Genomic DNA, 19026 nt, shown 5'->3' on the forward strand with positions numbered 1-19026 from the left:
GCCTCCTGAAGTGCTGGGATTACAGGTGTGAGCCATCACGCCCAGCCAGGTCCCTTAAGTTTCTAAGAATCTACAGATCATCAGCAGGAACTAGGAACATCTGGGCATTTTCTCACTTTGTTTTTTTGGTTTAGTCCCTCATTTGCAACCCCCAGCCACAGAGAAACGTTCAACAGCGTGACCAGGGAAGAGCGCGGCCCCGGAGGTCTTTGGGGTCAGCCCTGCTCTGAAGCAGTCGGTGTCAGGGGCTGCATCTTCATGGGGAATCTCCAACAGCCCCTCGGAGCTCCTTACCGAGGCTCAGGAGCACGGCTCTGATTTCTCAGACAGGCACATGCCTGGGTGCCAGCTTTTAACTCTTCCCTCTCTCCTCCTCTGCACTTCTGTTCCGGAAAAGGAATCCTTTCTCAACAGGCGACAACAGTTCAAGGATTCAGCCTTGTTGCCAGTGTCGTGTATTAGCTCCGATATGTGATGTCTACACCAGGCAGTGGCACGGTGAAGTAAAGGGCTATAATAAATACACACAATCTGGCCGGGCGCAGTGGCTCATGCCTGTAATCCCAGCATTTTGGTAGGCCGAGGTGGGTGGATCACCTGAGGTTAGGAGTTCAAGACCAGCCTGACCAACATGGTGAAACCCCATCTCTACTAAAAATACAAAAATTAGCCGGGCATGGTGGCAAACCCCTGTAATCCCAGCTACTCGGGAGGCTGAGGCAGGAGAATCGCTTGAACCCGGAAGGCAGAGGTTGCGGTGAGCCCAGATCGTGCCATTGCACTCCACCCTGGGCAACAAGAGCGAAACTCTATCTCAAAAATAAATAAATAAAATAAATAAATACAAAATTCGAAAGAACCGGCCGCCAACTCTACCAACAGAGAAACAACTATACATTTTATTGTTGAGAAACATTTTCTTAGTAAGTGTTTTCACTTCATTCTTTACTGAAACAGCTCTTCCTTGACCTGTCGAAACTGCGTTGTCTGTGTTCAACATAACTAGAGGTATCTTTGGCATTTTCTTCCCTTAGCTTCATAACTTGTAGAATATCTTGTACAAAAAACTGTAGATTTACAGAAAAATATGCATATAAATGACTTATTAATCCCAAAGTGTAGTAAATAACTAGCAAAAACTTTATCAAATCCATTTCATACACAAACTGGACAGATCAGTTGCACATAACCTCTACATCTGCAGCGTTTTATAAATTGGTGCTTTGACATTAAAAAGGAGGTTTACAAAAAGACCCCTCTCATAATATCAGTGACTCTAAATTATCCCACTACCATTGCTTCTCAAATTCCACTGAATTTATACTAATCACTCCAATATCACCGTTCTTACAAAAGCAGTTATTTTAAGGAAAAAGTTGCAGTGCAATCATGATAAAGTAACATTCAGAATTTCATGTTACCAAGAGTTGAGCAGAGTACTAATTTTCCCTTTATAAACACATCGAAAACAAGAGCTTCATGCACATCCACGTAGAAATTCGAAGTCTGATGGTGTAGTGTGTTTCCATCACACGGAAGGCGTCGCACACATTTGCAAGCAGCATTCGCCGAGAGAAACCGGAATCTGAGATGCATCCGCCAGCTGCCGGGGTAACGCCGAGTTTCTCCTGGAGAGATTCCGCCGTGTTTCTTTCAGTGCCTTCCTTAAGAAATTTTGCAGCTGTTTCTGGTGCAGTTTTTGGGGGGGCTCTGGGGGGGGCGGACGAGCTTCACTTTACGGAGGCTGCTCCTTTTGTGGGTGGAGCTGGTGGTGAGGGAGTAGGAACGGCCGTGCATCATCCTGGCGTTCAGGCCGTTGGCCATCGAGAAGGACTTGAGGTGGCTTCTTAAGGCAATGGGGAGCGGGAGCTTGTCCACCAGGTGCACCGGCGTGCAGGACACGACCGCCCGGCAGCAGAGGTCTTGCAAGCTCAGCACTTGGGAGAGAAAAGATAAACCATGCTTAGTGGATGTCCCCACCTGGGCTGGCCATGAGGGGTGGTGCCCACACCTGTTTTCCCGCCTTCCCAAGGCTTGGATACCCGTGGCCCTGGCTTGTACATGCAGCAAGCCCCGCCACGACGTCCCCTCTGCCCCTACAGATCCCAGGAGCTCCCTCATGAGCTTTCTGACAAAGCTGTAGTAATTACTTCTCTCAAATGCCTTGCTCTGAGAACGGACACAGTGGCCTTGAGACGGGTCCCGGGAGGCAGACACTTATCCAGGGGGCCGCTGAACCACCTCGGCATCCGAGGGCAGAGGTGGCGCCCGGAATAGCCCCTGGGCCTACCCTTGCTCGGCCGCCAGAGCCGGTCCATCCCATGCCGCAGCAGCACGATCCTGGCCAGCTCCGTGAACGACTCCGTGATGTTGAAATTGCACAGAGGGCTGACCTCAAAGAAGGTCACGCCCAGGCGCTCGGCGTAGGCCTGGGCCTGCTCCGTGGGCACCTGCCGCTTGAACGCCAGGTGCAGGCGGTTCCCCACCAGGATCTTGGGGACTCCGGGGGCATGCTAGTGGGCAGGAGAAAGGCGAGGAGCATGGGTTACTTGAGTGAGATTTTGTTGTCGTCGTAATGTGGGTGCTTTGGGTCGAGGAACACCCCACGAGTTCATGTCCACCCAGAACCTCAGCACGGGACCTCGTTTGGAAAGACAGTCTTTGCAGACGTAAATCTTTAGGGTGCGGCCGCGCTGAATTAGCGCCCTCATCTAATGACTGGTGTTCTTGGGAGAAGAGAAGACACAGACACTCGGAGGAGGCCACATGACGTGAAGGCAGAGGCTGGAGCGGTGCAGCCACAAAGCAGGGGGGGCCCAGGGTTTCCGGCACCACCGAGAGCTGGGAGAGGCGGCTGTAGGGAAGCAGCCCTGCCAACACCTTGGTTTTGGGCTCTGGCCTCCAGAACTGTGAGAGAATGCATTTCTGTTGTTCAGGACGCCCAGGTTGTGGTTGTCGGTTCTAGCAGCCCCGGGACACTCATACAGTGGGCTTAGTGTTGACCACGCCATGTTGCCATTGCCAGGCGGGCTGGTCTGCGTGCCAGGAGGCACAAGTGCCGGTCACTGCTGGTCAGCCCAGCCCGACCACAGCAGGGAGTGAAGCAGGCCAAACCTGACCCCACGCACAGCCGAGGTACACCGTGGACGCTCGTTTCGTCTGGACCAGCTTCCTGAGCTTTGGTGATTCTCTGTAGCTACACTCGTGAGCCCAGCCCTATCCAGTGCTGTGCCGAGGTGAGGCACCCTCCTTCCTGCCGGAGCCCCATCCAGTGCCCTGGCCCGTGATCCATGGGTACCCATGAGCCCTGGAGGGCCCGGCCCTAACTCCTGGCCTGACGTCCTCCCAAGCTCACAGGGATCTTGGGCAGTGGCATTTCTACAACATACCTCATCGATCTCCTTAATCCATCGATCAATGCCGTCGAAAGACCAGCGGTTCGCAATGTCATAGACCAGGATCACACCCTGGGGGAGAGGTCACAGGCTCAGCACGCAGAACACAGATGCAGGCACAGCTGTGGCCATGCACACAGAGACATACAACTAACTCAATAACCACTTTCCTTATTTTAACACAAAGTACATAATTTTGATTTATCAACTGAATGTAGCAGTTTTATGATCATTTCCAATGATATTTCATAAGCTCAATGATAAACCCTCAAATGTCACGATGAGCTGGGGACTAGAACTCACACCCATGAGCCACTCCAGGAACACAGGATGCAGGGGCACTGCAGTAATTGCCACCTCTCGAGGAGTGTGGCCCACTCACCTGGATGGATTGCATGCATACACGTGCACATACACATACAGCTCACGCACACACAGGCACTCATGCACAGATGCATGCACACACAGTGCACGTGCCTGCACACGTTGCATACACACACGCAGGCACTCATGCACAGACGCATACACAGTGCACATACCTGCACACGTGTACACACATGTACTCATGCACAGACGCACACAGTGCATACCTGCACACATGTTGCATACACATACACGTAGGCACTCATGCACAGATGCACGCACACACAGTGCACACACGCAGTTCATGTGTGCACATGCATGCACAAACAGGCAAGCACACACGTACACGTTACACACAAGCAGGCACTCATGCACAGACTCATACACGGCACATACCTGCACACATGTACACACACATGCACAGGCACTCATGCACAGATGCACGCATACACAGGGCATGTACCTTCACTCACGTGTAAACACACACATGCACAGGCACTCACGCACAGATGCATACACAGTGCAAGTACCTGCACACATGTGTACACATGCACGTGCAGGCACTCATGCACAGACGCATACACAGTGCACGTACCTGCACACACATGTACACACATGCACAGGCACTCATGCACAGATGCACATACACAGTGCATGTACCTACACACGTGTACACACACGCACAGGCACTCATGCACAGATGCACACATACGCTGCACATACCTGCACACGTGTACACACACACACACACACAGGCACTCATGCAGACATATGCACAGTGCACGTACCTGCACACACGTGCACACACACACACATGCACAGGCACTCATGCACAGATGCACGCATACACAGTGCACGTACCTGCACACATGTGTACATGCACACACACTCCCGTAAATGCATGCTTACATCCCTAATACTGATGAAGTCTTTCAAACAACCAACCACTCTACAGCACGTTTTTAGACTCTCAGCACCAATTTATACGTCAGCTTAACCACCTTGTCCTCCAATCACCCATTGAAGGATGGTAAGTTAGGCATTGTAAATGTTATTATTCCAAGTCGGTTTGATCTCCCAGCTCGGGGGATGCTGTGTTACCTGTGCACCCCGGGAGTAGGAGCGGAATATGGTACAAAATCTTCCCTGGCCCGAAGTATCCCTGGAAAAGATGTTGGAGACCGTTAAGAAGAAACCAGTGCTTCTTCCTGACAACAGGTTCTGGGACTTCAGAGCCACAGCGAGTGCACCACACACCCGCCAGTCAGCGGCCACCACGCCGCCAGCGTGAGACCCCAACAAAACTGTCCCATGTCCCCGACGGGATCCAGGTGTTGGGATGTCCTCCCAGGCTCATGCTCTTCTCTGTCATTTAAAAATTCAAATTAGAAAAAATAGTGACGGTTTTAACATAATTCTCAGATATTTAAATACATTCAATGTAGGCTTTAAAAAACTTGTTGAATCTGGAGATAAATCTATGCAGTAAGGAGTGTGGGTCTACACCGGGGAGAGAGGCCAGTGGGATCCCCGCTCTTCCAGTTCAACTGTAAGAGCTCATGTGGAGTCAGCCCTTCCAATGTGCCCCTAGAAGGGGAGGGATACAGGGAACTGCGTGGCGTGAGCTGAAGACAGGGCTTGAGTTCTCAGATGATGGCACACACAGCAGGTACTGCGACCCACAAAGACCAGAACGGAGCTCCAAGAAACAAATGAAAGGCTGGGCTTGGCGGCTCACGCCGGTAATCCCAGCGCTTTGGGAGGCCAAGGCAGGCTGATCACCCGAGGTCAGGAGTTGGAGACCAGCCTGGCCAACATAGTGAAACCCCATCTCTACTAAAAATACAAAGATTAGCTGGACATGGTGGTGTGCTCCTGTAGTCCCAGCTACTCGGAAGGCTGAGGCAGGAGAATTGTTTGAACCCGGCAGGCGGAGGTTGCAGTGAGCTGATATCGTGCCACCTCACTCCAGGCTGGGAAACAGAGTGAGACTCTGTCTCAAAAAAAAAAAAAAAAAAAAAAGGAAACAAATGAGGGTGGAAAGAGTGCTCCCCAGGCATCAGTTCCCAGAGGAGGCGGCCTTGGGACAGCCAGCACTGTTTCCCGGAGTCTGCACGCGCAATTAACACACCTACATCAATGGGAGATTCCCCAGTGGGCCGGGGGCTGGCCCCGCACACAAGACACAGCCTCACGGATGAGCGGTGGGACATGGCATGGTTTTGCTGTTTGTGTTACATGCACCTGTGGTTGGTGACCACCCTCAGCACCAGAGAGAAGGGCTTGGGGCTCCAGAGGGGACCAGAGACACTGGCCATTACCAAAGCCTAGGAGTGAGTGCCTCATTTCCTGAGAAGCAAATTGATCTAGAATTCAAGCCTCAGCAGGACCTCAGGTGCTCAGGCTTTGCACACAGTGGGAGTTGCCCAAAAGCTATGGTCGAGGAGGCAGCGGGCCAGGTCTATCTGCCAGCTTTGCAGGGAGGCCAAAGGGCCAGCACGTGCTGTCAGAGTGCCCCATTGTGAAGTGGGAGCACTCCCTCCTCAGGTGGGACAACATGCCGGCCTCCTGGGCCGCCGCCACTCTGAAGGAGCGGAGCAGAGCCCAACCCCAGCCCCAGTGGGTGTGGGGAGGGAGGTGAGGGCAGGTGGGGGCAGGCAGAACACCCAGCTGTGGGCACCAAAAAGGACCACACTCTGGGGTCCACACTCTGGGGTCCACACTCCGGGGTCCACGGTGGGAGCGTGACCTTGCTCAGACGACAGCGTGGACAGAGCTGGCGCCGGCACCACATGCGAGCAGCCTCAGGGTCCTGCTGGGGCCTGGGGTGATTCTGAGCTTGGCAGAAGCCCCCTGGGATCTCACTCCTGAGGTGAGAGAGAGAAAAGTGTGAGGGTGACTCTTCGGCCCGCTGGGCAGCTGGAGTCAGGGAGGTGTTCGCTAAGGTGAGCAGCCAGACCCGGGGTGGAGCTGGGAGAGGGCACGCGCCAGCCCTGATGCCAAGCACATCTTTAGGAAGGCACTGAGCTCAGGGGCAGGCGTGGGGCCGTGTGCGGCCTTCGGGTGGTCTTGGCACCTCAGGAAGGAGTGGTCTCGGGGAGGGAGGGAGAGACTTGAGAACAAGGCCCTGGACCTGCAAGGCTCAGGGCCAGGAGGAGGCAGCAAAGGCCCAGCTGGCGGAGGGTGGGGAGCAGGATAGGGGCTGACAGCAACCGCAACACGAGCCTAGCGAGGGCATGGCCCCGGGGGAGTGGGGACCTGAGAGGAGACCGGGCGGGAGGCCTGAAGCTGTGCAGCAGGAAGGGTCGGGGCGCTCGGGGACACTGTGGAGACAGGCTCCCCCGGACTGGCCACTACTGGATGGGGCAGGGGTAGGAAGGGGACAGGTAAGAGAAGGGGGTCCCAGTTGCTGGAGGCACACGTGGCTCAGGAGTGGCCCAGCAGGCAGGAAGGGCCAGGAGGCTCGGGCGAGGGTCACCCAGGAGTGGCAGCAGTGCGGGAGGGATGCCCAAGAGGGAGGCAGCCCCAGGATGAGGCACCGCAGGAGCCGCCCATCCCCACCGCCCCAGAGCTGGAACCGCAGGAGCCCCCCATCCCCACTGCCCCACAGAGCTGGAACCGCAGGAGCCCCCCATCCCCACTGCCGGTCAGAGCTGGAAATGCAGGAGCCCCCCATCCCAAGCCAAGAGCTGGTGGAGGGAGAGGTGTTCCAAGCTGGACCCAAGGTGGGGGTGCTGGGGGAGGGAGAGGTGCCCCGGGCTTGCCCCAAGGTGAGGAGCTGGGATTCTCACAGCTGAGAGAGCGGAGCCAGGACCCCCAGGCTGGCCAGCAAGTCCTCACCTCCCCACGTCTGGCTCCTCCACCCACAGGTCCGACCACAGCCCTGCTGGCACCAAGACGCTCTGAGCTCCCTGCTGGGCGCTCAGTGGCATCACTGAGCCCAGCGTGGGGGACCCAGGAGCCCCGGGCTGCCTCAACCACACTGCATTGGTCCCCTCTTGGCATCTTCCCGCAGACACCAGGCCACAGGTTCTGACCCCAAAAGCCGATTCCCAGCCACAGCGCTATGTCCATTCTGGGGTCCCCTACTCTGGATGACGAGGGCACAGACAACCGGACCACCACCTCCTTCAGAGGAGCCCCGGTGCAGCTGGGGCTGGGGCTGCTCCCCGGGGCACTGTGCCGACGGTGGTGGGGCTGGGGGTGCTCCCCGGGGCATTGTACCGACGGTGGTGGGGCTGGGGGTGCTCCCCGGGGCGCTGTGCTGACAGGGGGTGCTGTGCCAGCCAGGAGGGTTACTCCCCGGGGGTGCGGGACGCTCGCACCTCCTCCAGACTCACCAGAGCTGCAGCTTCACCCGCCGCCCGTCCAGCAGGATGGTGGTCGTCTTGTAGTCGATGCCTGCGGAAAGGTTAGAGACGGCTTAGGCCTGAGGCTGCCGCTAACAGGGCGCTGGAAGTCTCACGTTCGGGGAAGAAAAGGGTTTCTCATCAGTGCAACTTTCAGGTTTACAAGGCAGGCGGATGGGACCCCCTCCCTGTGTCTGCCCGAGCTCCCGCCCCGGCCTCCCGCACCTGGGCCCCTCCTGTCCTCAGCCGCCTCGGCCTCTGTGGGGGTCAGGCTCGCATCGCCCTGGCCCAGGGGGCTCCCCGACAGGCACTGCAGGGCCCACGTGTGACCTGGAGGCCGGTGGTTTGCTGCGGGGCTGTGGCCGCTGGGTGTGCCCCCGTCTGGGCTGGTCCTTTCCTCCCCACCTCCTCCCCAAGCCTGCAGGCCTGAGAGCTCCGACTCAGCTGTTTCCAAGGGAACGGGGCTAAGGCAGCGGCTCTGCAGACGCTGAGACTGCGTCCCCCAGTATCACACTAGGAAAGTACAGTAAAGACAGACGTGACGCTGCGTGGGACGCCCGCTCTCAGCTGTGTACGTGTGCATGTGAACTATGCGTGTGCAGGGACACGGGGCTGCACGCCCATCCCAGCCACCTCTGGGGCGCAGATTACATACAGGTAGGCTGGAACCTTCTTTCCACATTTCTATTTTTTCAAGTTAAAAAAAAAACAAAAAACGAGAATGTGTTTCTTCTTCTTCTTTTTTTTTATTTTTTTTTTTTGAGACAGGGTTTCTCTCTGTCGCCCCGGCTGGAGTGCAGTGGCGCCATCAAGGCTCACTGCAGCCTCCACAGCCCAGGCTCAAGTGATCCTCCTACCTCAGCCCCCCTGAGTAGCCGGGACTACCGGTGTGTGCCACTGTGGCCAGAAAATTTTTGTATTTTTTTGTAGAGACGGGGTTTCGCTATGTTGCCCAGGCTGGTCTCGAACTCCTGAGTTCACACAATCCGCCCAGCTCAGCCTCCCAAAGTGCTGGCATGACAGGCATGAGCCACCATGCTGGAACACTTCTTCTAAAGTAAAAAGGTAAAATTAAAGGCCGGACGTGGTGGCTCACGCCTGTCATCCCAGCACTTTGGGAGGCCGAGGCAGGTGGATCCCTTGAGGTCAGGAGTTCAAGACCAGCCTGACCAATATGATGAAACCCCATCTCTACTAAAAATTCAAAAATTAGCCGGGTGTGGTGGTGGGCTCCTGTAATCCTAGCTACTTGGGAGGCTGAGGCAAGAGAATTGCTTGAACCCAGGAGGTAGAGGTTGCAGTGAACTGAGATTGTGCCACTGCACTCAGCCTGGGGGACAGAGTGAGACTCTGTATCAAAACAAAACAAAACAAAACAAAACTACCCTTAAAAAAATCTTTTTTTGAGACAGGGTCTCTCCCATCACCCAGGCTGGAGTACAGTAGCGTGATCACCGCTCACTGCAGTCTCTACCTCCTGGGCTCATAGGCACACCACCACATCTGCCACCACACCTGCCACCGCACCTGCCACCACACCTGCCACCGCACCTGCCACACCTGCCACCGCACCTGCCACCGCACCTGCCACACCTGCCACTGCACCTGCCACCGCACCTGCCACCACACCTGCCACCGCACCTGGCTAATTGACAGGGCATTGCTGTGTTGTCCAGGCTGGTCAACCTCGTGCATTCAAGTGATCCTCCCACTTCAGCCTCCCAAAGTGCTGGGATTACAGGCATGAGCCACCACGCCTGGCCACAATACATTTTTTTTTTGAGATGGAATTTTGCTCTTGTTGCCCAGGCTGGAATGCAGTGGCGCGATCTTGGTTCACTGCAACCTCGGCCTCCTGAATTCAAGCGATTCTCCTGCCTCAGCCTCCTGAGTAGCTGGAATTACAAGCATACACCACCATGCCCGGCTAATTTTTGTATTTTTAGTAGAGATGGGGTTTCATCATATCGGTCAGGCTGGTCTTGAACTCCTGACTTCAGGCGATCCACTTGTCTCGGCCTCCTAAAGTGCTGGGATTACAGGCATGAGCCGCTGCGCCCGGCCAATAAATATTTTTAAAAGGGAAATATATGTTTCTCTGTCCCCGTCCCCCCAGACACCAATGTTTTGCTTCTTTAGGAAACATCTCCTGTGTTCACTTCTAGTGCTTCTGGATGAGCGCAAGGTCTGTCACTGAGAACATGGAAAGACAGGGTTTGAGTTAAGGGGCTGGAGAAGACCGGGTAGGAGCACTGCCTTCCTAAAACTAGGTACAATGACACGTACAATCACAGGAGCCCAAACTGCTTAGTAACAAGACATGACGAGCCTTTGTGGAATTTGCTTGATTTATTTCATGTATAGGATTTACCTGAGAGTATCTCTCAAAGCACTAAACCTAGAAGAGACAAGCCCCGGCCTCACTCTTGGCTATGATCGGGCGTTGAGTGCTTTGACAAGTATGGCTGATGGCTGAATAGGGAATCAGAATTCTAAAGGGAAGCGTGCTGCCGAGAGGCTGAGGGGAGAAGCAGCGCTGAGGCTCATACCAGACCTCGCCCTGGAGACCATCGCGGAGCACACGGCCTCTGCAGCTCTCCTTCCAGAGAAGCCTGCGATGTAGCCAGTGAGCGCCCAGAAACAGGCTCCTCTAAAAATGTGAGGCTGCGCAGGCTATGGTTCTCAAGCAGCTTCTGCCCCCTCGAAGGGTCTAGAACCCTTCGACTTGGCCACAAGCCCCCCGCGTCCCAGGAGGCAGTGTGCCACGTTCCTGGTCTCCTTTCGGGCAGAGCGAGGTGTGCGGTGCCGGTGCCGCCGGTGGCCTCCCGCTCGGCTTGGAGAGCTGGTCGCCCACGTCTTCAGGCAGGCCTGGGCGTTGCAGCAGCTCTGGGCCTCTGTCCTCCACTTTCCACTGATGCAGCCGTGAGCGCGTGCATGGCACACCTGCCTGATCTGAGCACACCTGTGCAGCGCCTTCCATGAGATCCCGAGCACCCCTCCCTCCCGCAGCTGATGTGTCCAGCCTGTCCCCTACCCTCTGCTTCCTCCTCCGGGCCCTGCCCCCTTCCTGGACTCCAGAGGCTCTTCCTGCCGTGCCCCCACCAGAGCCCCAGAGACATGGAGTCCAGGCTTCCCGCATCCTCCTCTGTCTCCTGCTAAACTGCACACTCTGTCCACAGAGACTGCCCATCACGCCACCAGATAGATTAGACCGAGCAACACCAGAGCAAACTCCCCCCGTCAGAGGAGAGTGATTCAGAGGACAAAAGATGCAGCAGCATTGAGAACGCCTGAAGCACCCGCTTTGCAGACGCCACTTGCCCCATGATGAGGCTCACACAGAGCGGCCAAGCAGGCCTCTGACCCACCCAGTACAAGGCTTTCCTGGGCTGGCCAAATGTTTGCCACCGAGCCCAGTGGGCACACTGAGTGCACCATCTGTCTCTCTCTCCTTGGCATGGGCACTGATGGGGCACTGTTATGGGACCTTTGGGATGTTGCTCTACTGGCTGGAAACCGGTATGCAGACAAGTGGAGGGTGAGCGAGATGAGGAGGAGCTTTACTGAGTGTTAGAACAGCTCAGGGGAGACCCACAGTGGGTGGCTTCTCTCTGCAGGCAGGTCGTCCTGACAAGTGTTCAGCTCTCAGCAGACAGGGTAGCTCTCCGCAGCTGGTCATCCCGACGTCCGCGTTGCTCTGAGTCTGGGGTTTCTGTGGTCTTCAGGGTGGGGAAGTGCATGCTGACTGGTCCACAGGCAGCCCACACCAACCAGCATGCACAACCCCCTCCCACAAAAGCACCATGAGTCCTCCTTCCAGTCCGCAGGACTGGCAGTCCGGGCCCCAGGCCCCCTTGAAGCTTCAAGGTGTGGCTTCACCAGGTACCTGCCCCCTTCCACCCAGAAGCCTGTCTGCCTCCCACAGCTGTTCATGGCACCAGCTTGTTCATGCCAAGGGGCGCCTGCAGGCCAGCACGGAGCCACCCTCAGCCCCCCCTGAGCTTCAACAGCGCCCAAAGTCCCGAGGGGGCTGAGGTGGCAGGGGGCTGGCATGTCAGTGCTGCCCCAAGTGTGGACCCACCCGGATGGTCTGCAGCAGCACCTGGGCTCAGCCCCAACTGTGCTCCACGACTGGAGCAGGCGTGGGGGTGAGGAGAGGCCAGGCATTTGGAGCAGGCACTTCTAAGCCTGCAGGGGGCAGGGGTGGCCTTCCCGGGCCTCCAAGAGCACAGAGATGCCCGCATCTAGAGCTGCCCCAGGGCAGCGGGCGGCCGCACACAGGGAAGGCGGAGCTCCTGCCTGATCCATGGAGTGCGAGGCCCAGCCATGCCTCCCCGCTGCAGCCGGCATCTTGGCAGCAGCCACTCTAGATGGGCCACTGCTACCATCAGCATCCTGGCACCAGGAGCTTTACCTCACCACTGTGGGGTACGCAGTGTAGCCTCCATTGCTCTCAGACCAAAACAACACTGCTGCGGTTTTCCCAGGTGACCAAGTGAGCGTCGAGGAAATAGTGCTTTTATAGAAAGGAAAATGCTCAGCCAGGCACGGTGGCTCCCGCCTGTAATCCCAGGAGGGCAAGGTGGGAGGATCGCTTGAGCCCAGGAATTCGAAACCAGCCTGGGCAACATGGTGAGACCTCATCTCTACAAAAAATTTAAAAATTAGGGCCTGGGCGCGGTGGCTGACGCCTGTAATCCCAGCACTTTGGGAGGCCGAGCGGGGTGGATCACCTGAGGTCAGGAGTTCAAGACCAGCCTGACCAACATGGAGAAACCTTGTCTCTACTACAAATACAAAATTAGCTGGGCGTGGTGGCGGGTGCCTGTAATCCCAGCTACTCGGGAGGCTGAGGCAGGAGAATCGCTTGAACCCAGGGGGCGGAGGTTGCAGTGAGCCGAGATCGCACCACTGCACTCCAGCCTGGGCAACAAGAGCGAAACTCCGTCTCAATAAAATAAAAATAAAAAATAAAAAAATTAGCCAATCATGGTGGTGCACACCTGTCGTTCCAGCTTCTTAGGAGGCTGAGGTGGAAAGATCTCTTGAACCCGGGAGTTGGAGACTACAGTCAACTATGATCGTGCCACTGCGCTCCAGCCTGGGTGACAGAGTGAGAATCTGTCTCTAAAAAAAAAAAAACATAAAAGGAGACAAAAACACTTTTCTGGAACCTCCCAAATAGATAGTTCTACTAGCCCCAGCGCGGGAGCTTCAGGCCCTGTGAAATTACGCTTTGAGCGACAACCAAAAATCTCTCCAGTCCTTTAAAACCCTACTGAGCTCTCCGGAAGGCACCGTCACGTGCCAAGTCCTGCAGCCGTCAGCACTGAACACACTGAGCGTGAAATACACACAATAAATTAAAAAAGAACATACATATTTGCTCCATAATAGCAATCCTCAAAGAGAATTTTGGAAATATTTATTTTCCCTTGGCAGGCACGAGGCAATGAATGAATACACTTGGGAATCTATTTTTGAATGCGGAGATAACTCCAGCCTTGACATGTCTGTCTCCAGACGAAGGGACACTCACCCCCACAGGCTGAGAGGCTCATTTTTGTCCTTCCGGAGATTAATCCACTGCCTGGGCTTGGCTGGGTCCTCTGACTCAGAAAGTAGTATCCTCTTGTCCTGTCCTTGAGGGCCAACAATCTTTTTTTTTTTTTTTTTTTTTTGAGAGAGTCTCGCTCTCTTGCTCAGGCTGGAGTGAGTGACATGATCTCACTCACTGCAATGTCCGCCTCCCGGGTTCAAGCAATTCTCGTGCCTCAGCCTCCCGTGTAGCTGGAATTACAGGCACATGCCAGCAAGCCCAGCTAATTTGTGTATTTTTAGTAGAGACGGGGTTTCACCATGTTATCCAGGTTGGTCACAAACTCCTGACCTCAGGTGATCCACCCGCCTTGGCCTCCCAAAGTGCTAGGATTATAGGCATGAGCCGCCGCGCTCAGCCAAGGACCAAACAACTTTAAAATGTGTTCATAAATGTAAGAGAATTCCTGATTTTTTTTTTTTTTTTTTTTTTTTGAGGCGGAGTCTTGCTCTGTCGCCCAGGCTGGAGTGCAGTGGCGCGATCTCAGCTCACTGTAACCTCCGCCTCCTGGGTTCAAGCGATTCTCCTGTCTCAGCCTCCCGAGTAGCTGGGATTATAGGCGCCCGCCACCACGCCCAGCTCATTTTTGTATTTTTAGTAGAGACTGGGTTTTACCATATTGGCCAGGCTGGTCTCGAACTCCTGACCTTGTAATCTGCACGCTTTGGCCTCCCAAAGTGCTGGGATTACAGGCGTGAGGTACCGCCCCCGGCTTCCTGATGGTCTTTTTAAGCGCCCTATGAGTTTCAAAACCATCTTTCGTTTCTGTTTTCATGGAGTCATGGATGCTCACAGTCTGAAGTGCTGTCACGCTCCACGATGTTGGACCCAGGCCCACCTGAACCCCTGTCTCCCCCTCCCCATTTTAATCCTTTAAAATAATTTCTTTTGCTATGCATCTCCAAATTGATAAAGAACATACTTACATTCCTGCTTCCTGACATTTCAGTTTTAGGCATCCACTGACTTTCCACTATAGACGGTGAAAATGTAGCTCTCGGTCACTGACACACCGCACCCCTGTAACTCCAACACACAGTCACACGATCCCGGTACTCACTGACACACCCCACCCCTGTAACTCTCACACACACACTCACACACTCCCTGTAAAGTTTTGTTGCTTTTTAAGCTAGATGGGTATTCAGTTCTATACTGTCATAACCAGGTGCTATGGTTTGAATGTGTCCGCTAAACTTCACGTTAGAAACGTAAACCCCCAGTTCGTATGTTGATTGGAGGTGGGGCCTTTGCGAAGTAATTAGGATTAGGTAGGGTCAGCGGGGTGGGGCCCTGATGATGGTACTGGTGGCGTTACAAGGAGAGGAAGACACCTGACCTGACGGGCTCGCGCAATGCCCTCTGCCAGGTTATGACGCAGCAGGAGGCCCTCCCCAGATGCAGCCCCTCAACCTTGGACTTCCCAGCCTCCAGAACTGTAAGAAATGCATTTATTTTCTTTATAAATTACCCAGTTTGTGGTATTCTGTTACAGCAACAGAAAATGATACCAGGTAGACGCCATCCCCAGCTGAACCACGATATGGTATACAATGTTTATTTTTCCTTCATGTACGAATTTTTGTTTTTACTGGAGTTAAAAATTGCCTCATTGTACCAGGCATGGTGGCTTATGCCTGTAATCCCAGCACTTTGGGAGGCCAAGGCAGGTGGATCATCTGAGGTCAGGAGTTCGAGACCAGCCTGACCAACATGGTGAAACCTCACCTCTACTAAAAATACAAAAACTAGACAGGCGTGGTGGCGGGTGCCTGTCCCAGCTACTTGGGAGGCTGAGGCAGAAAAATCGCTTGAACCCAGTAGGCAGAGGTTGCAGTGAGCTGAGATCACGCTGCTGTACTCCAGCCTGGGTGATGGAGTGAGACTCTTGTCAAAAAAAAAAAAAAAAAAAAATTGCCCCATGTTTACTTGCTCAGTTTTCTCTGCATTTATTACTAATTCATCACTATAATTTTCCCCAACTATCTAAATCTGCTCTCGGTACCTGCAAACATTCAAGAATTTCACTTTCTTTGGGGCAACTTTCCAGACCTTCCGTCCTGCTCCCATCTGGACCGGGAGGACGGTTGCCCTGGGGCCCTCACTCGCTTACTGCTGGATTCCATCCTTCCCTCTCTTAGCTGACTCCTCTTTTCAATTCCTGAGAAAGGTGCATGGAAGAAGGTAGTATCTGAGACTTTGCACGTCTGAAAATGTCTTTAGGCTGCCCTCACTCTTCCTTGTGTTTGGACAGGCATGTCATTGAGGGAGAAGATGCTTTTCCCTTAAACACGTTCACGTCATTCCAGAGTTCCTTTTGAGATCGGCCGTAAACTCATTCTTGACCCTCTGAATGCAACCTGGTTTTCCTCCTGGTGGGCACGGAGGGGCTTCTCTGAAACCGCACGCCTTGTGGGTCTTGCTGTAGGGATCTCCGTGGCCAGGCTGACCACTCCGTGGGCCTTTCAATCTGGAGACACAAATCTCAATTTTGGGGAACCTTCTGGGATAATTTGTTCTCTCCTTCTGGGATGTGATTAATCAGATACTGGGCCTCCTGAGCCTGTTTCCTGCCTTTCTTGTCTGATTTTGCATCTCTCTCTCTTTTTCTCAGCATTCTGGGAATTCATCTCGTTTTAACTTTAATCCCTTGTTTGAAATTATTGTTTTCAATGTCCAAGATCTTTCTTATTTTGTGACTATCAACACTGGACAAACTAGAAAATGCAACAACCTGGCCGGGCGCAGTGGCTCGCACCTGTAATCCCAGCACTTTGGGAGGCTGAGGCGGGCAGATCACCTGAGGTCAGGAGTTTGAGACCAGCCTGGCCAACATGGTCAAAGCCCAACTCTACTAAAAATACAAAATTAGCCGAGTGTGGTGGCAGGTGCCTGTAGTCCCAGCTACTCAGGAGGCTGAGGCAGGAGAGTCACTTGAGCCTGGGAGGCGGAGGTTGCAGTGAGCCGAGATCACACCATTGCACTCCAGCCTGGGCAAAAAAGAGCAAAACTCCATCTCAGAAGAAAAGACCGGGTGCGGTGGCTCATGCTTGTAACCCCAGCACTTTGGGAGGCCGAGGCGGGTGGATCACGAGGTCAGAAGATTGAGACCATCCTGGCTAACACGGTGAAACCCCGTCTCTACTAAAAATACAAAAAAAAAAAAATAATTAGCCGAGTGTGGTGGCGGATGCCTGTAGTCCCAGCTACTCGGGAGGCTGAGGCAGGAGAATGGCGTGAACCCAGGAGGCGTAGCTTGCAGTGAGCCGAGATCACGCCACTGCACTCCAGCCTGGGCGACAGAGCAAGACTCGTCTTAAAAAAAGAAAAAGAAAAGAAAAAGCAACAACCTAAAACACTTGGGGAATGACTGACTGAACGGGGGAGGGGGGGCCTCCTTGTCACCTGCCTCACTCTGGCATCACAGGCAACGTTGTATAGTTTGGAGTTGCTGCCGGCCAGCTTCCTCCCCAGGTGGGAAGAACGAACCCAAGAATGAACCTAACACAGAAGAAAGCAGGGCCAGGGTGTGTGCAGGGAGTAGGCAGAGGAGAAAGAACAACACGAGATAATCCTGACGGCATCGTTCAGGCACCAGGATCCAGCCATGCCTGAAACTACACCTGCCCCTCAACCTGCCAGCTGTGTGAGGCAACACATTCCTCTGTGCTTAAGCTATTTTGAGTTCATTTTCTTGTTTGCACCAAAATGTCTGATAGATAAACCCACAAAGCACAATGACTGGAGAGAGAGACAGAGAACATCTGACCCCCCAAACTGGGAAAAGCTACAAAGGATGCATTTTCACATCTTCCCCAAGCAAAGTACAATGACCTCCACATCCCGGAATTTCACTAACAATAAACAAGAACTGGAAATAAAATCGAACTCAATGATAATGATTTCATTATTCACCATCATGACCAAAACTGAACTCAGTGACTTCTTCAGCTGGCAGTTCCCATTAGCACAGCCCGGATGCATAACCCACACCCACAACCTGCCCTGGCAAGTGACCAGCTTTGAAAGGACAATGACAGCCGCCTGTCTGACATGGTCTCCACCAAGCGCTGGCTTCCATCAGAGCAGCACTTGGCCCTTCTCCCGAATCTGTTCTGCTGCCATGGATGGCACTCTCTTTACCCCATAATTCAGAACTGGGGGTGGAGCAAGGCAGGGGTAGTGCCTTAGCCAGTGGGGTTGCCATAATGAAAATACCATAAACTAGGCAGCTCCTAAACAACAGAAACTCGTCATCACAGTTCTGGGGGCTGGAAGTTCTAGATGAAGGTCCAGGCAGAGCCAGTATCTGACGAGGGCTCCTGGTTCATGGAGGTGTCTTTTCCCCATGTCCTCCCCTAGCTGGAGGGGCGAGGGAGCTCTTAGACGCTTCACTCATCCCATCCACAAAGCCCCACGTGACCTAATCACCTTCCAATAGCCCCATCTTCTAACACCATCACCTTGGGATTAGGTTTCAGCACCCGAATTTGGGGGGTCACAAACATTCACTCTCTTGCAGACAGGTGGGGAGATAAAACCTTGAAAACACGTGGGTCCTTCTCACCGGCGGGGAGAGGCGGCAACGGCGACAACCTGAAGCCCCTGGTACCCTGAGTCTCCTGGTACGAGACGGTGAGGACCCCACAGGGCTGGTAAAGCACAGACGCTGCAGCCTGAGGCCTGGGATAAAATCCAGTCCCAACACCAGCGTCTTCCTCCATCTCCCCTGGGTCTCCGTTTCCTTGGCTACGAATGGGGAACCGACCGCCTCGTGGGATGCACTCACCACAGCTCCTCAAAGTCTGTGCACCTGCTGCCAGCAGTCCACGTCGGCTCAGCAAAGGCTCCAACTCCTCCCCAAACATCTGGGGTCCCACACAGTGAGGGCACCCCTCACCTTCAACAGCCTCTCCCCCCCACACAGTGAGGGCACCCCTCTCCTTCAACAGCCTCTCCCCCCCACACAGTGAGGGCACCCCTCACCTTCAACAGCTTCTCCCCCCCACACAGTGAGGGCACCCCTCTCCTTCAACAGCCTCTCCCCCCCACACAGTGAGGGCACCCCTCTCCTTCAACAGCCTCTCCCCCCCACACAGTGAGGGCACCCCTCACCTTCAACAGCTTCTCCCCCCCACACAGTGAGGGCACCCCTCTCCTTCAACAGCCTCTCCCCCCCACACAGTGAGGGCACCCCTCTCCTTCAACAGCCTCTCCCCCCCACACAGTGAGGGCACCCCTCTCCTTCAACAGCCTCTCCCCCCCACACAGTGAGGGCACCCCTCTCCTTCAACAGCCTCTCCCCCCCACACAGTGAGGG

General features: G+C 54.4%; 1 protein-coding gene across 2 annotated transcripts in view; it reads right to left on the minus strand.

The window, feature by feature from the left end:
* Positions 1-873: 873 nt before the first annotated feature.
* RAB40B (RAB40B, member RAS oncogene family) overlaps positions 874-19026 on the minus strand; it is a 40118-nt gene continuing 21965 nt past the window's right edge. Inside the window, exons 2-6 of one of the 2 annotated variants that reach the window (XM_054459891.2) lie at positions 8099-8159; positions 4860-4920; positions 3390-3467; positions 2291-2513; positions 874-1937 (exon numbers count right to left, since the gene is read on the minus strand). In XM_054459891.2, coding sequence (XP_054315866.1) covers positions 1666-1937; positions 2291-2513; positions 3390-3467; positions 4860-4920; positions 8099-8159 — 695 coding nt within the window. In that variant the 3' untranslated portion in view covers positions 874-1665. Of the gene's footprint in view, positions 1938-2150; positions 2514-3389; positions 3468-4859; positions 4921-8098; positions 8160-19026 lie in introns of both variants that reach the window. The other variant, XM_063656391.1, reaches the window with a different exon arrangement.

Source organism: Pongo pygmaeus, chromosome 19 (genome assembly GCF_028885625.2).
Source record: "Pongo pygmaeus isolate AG05252 chromosome 19, NHGRI_mPonPyg2-v2.0_pri, whole genome shotgun sequence".
Taxonomy (NCBI): Eukaryota; Metazoa; Chordata; class Mammalia; order Primates; family Hominidae; genus Pongo; species Pongo pygmaeus.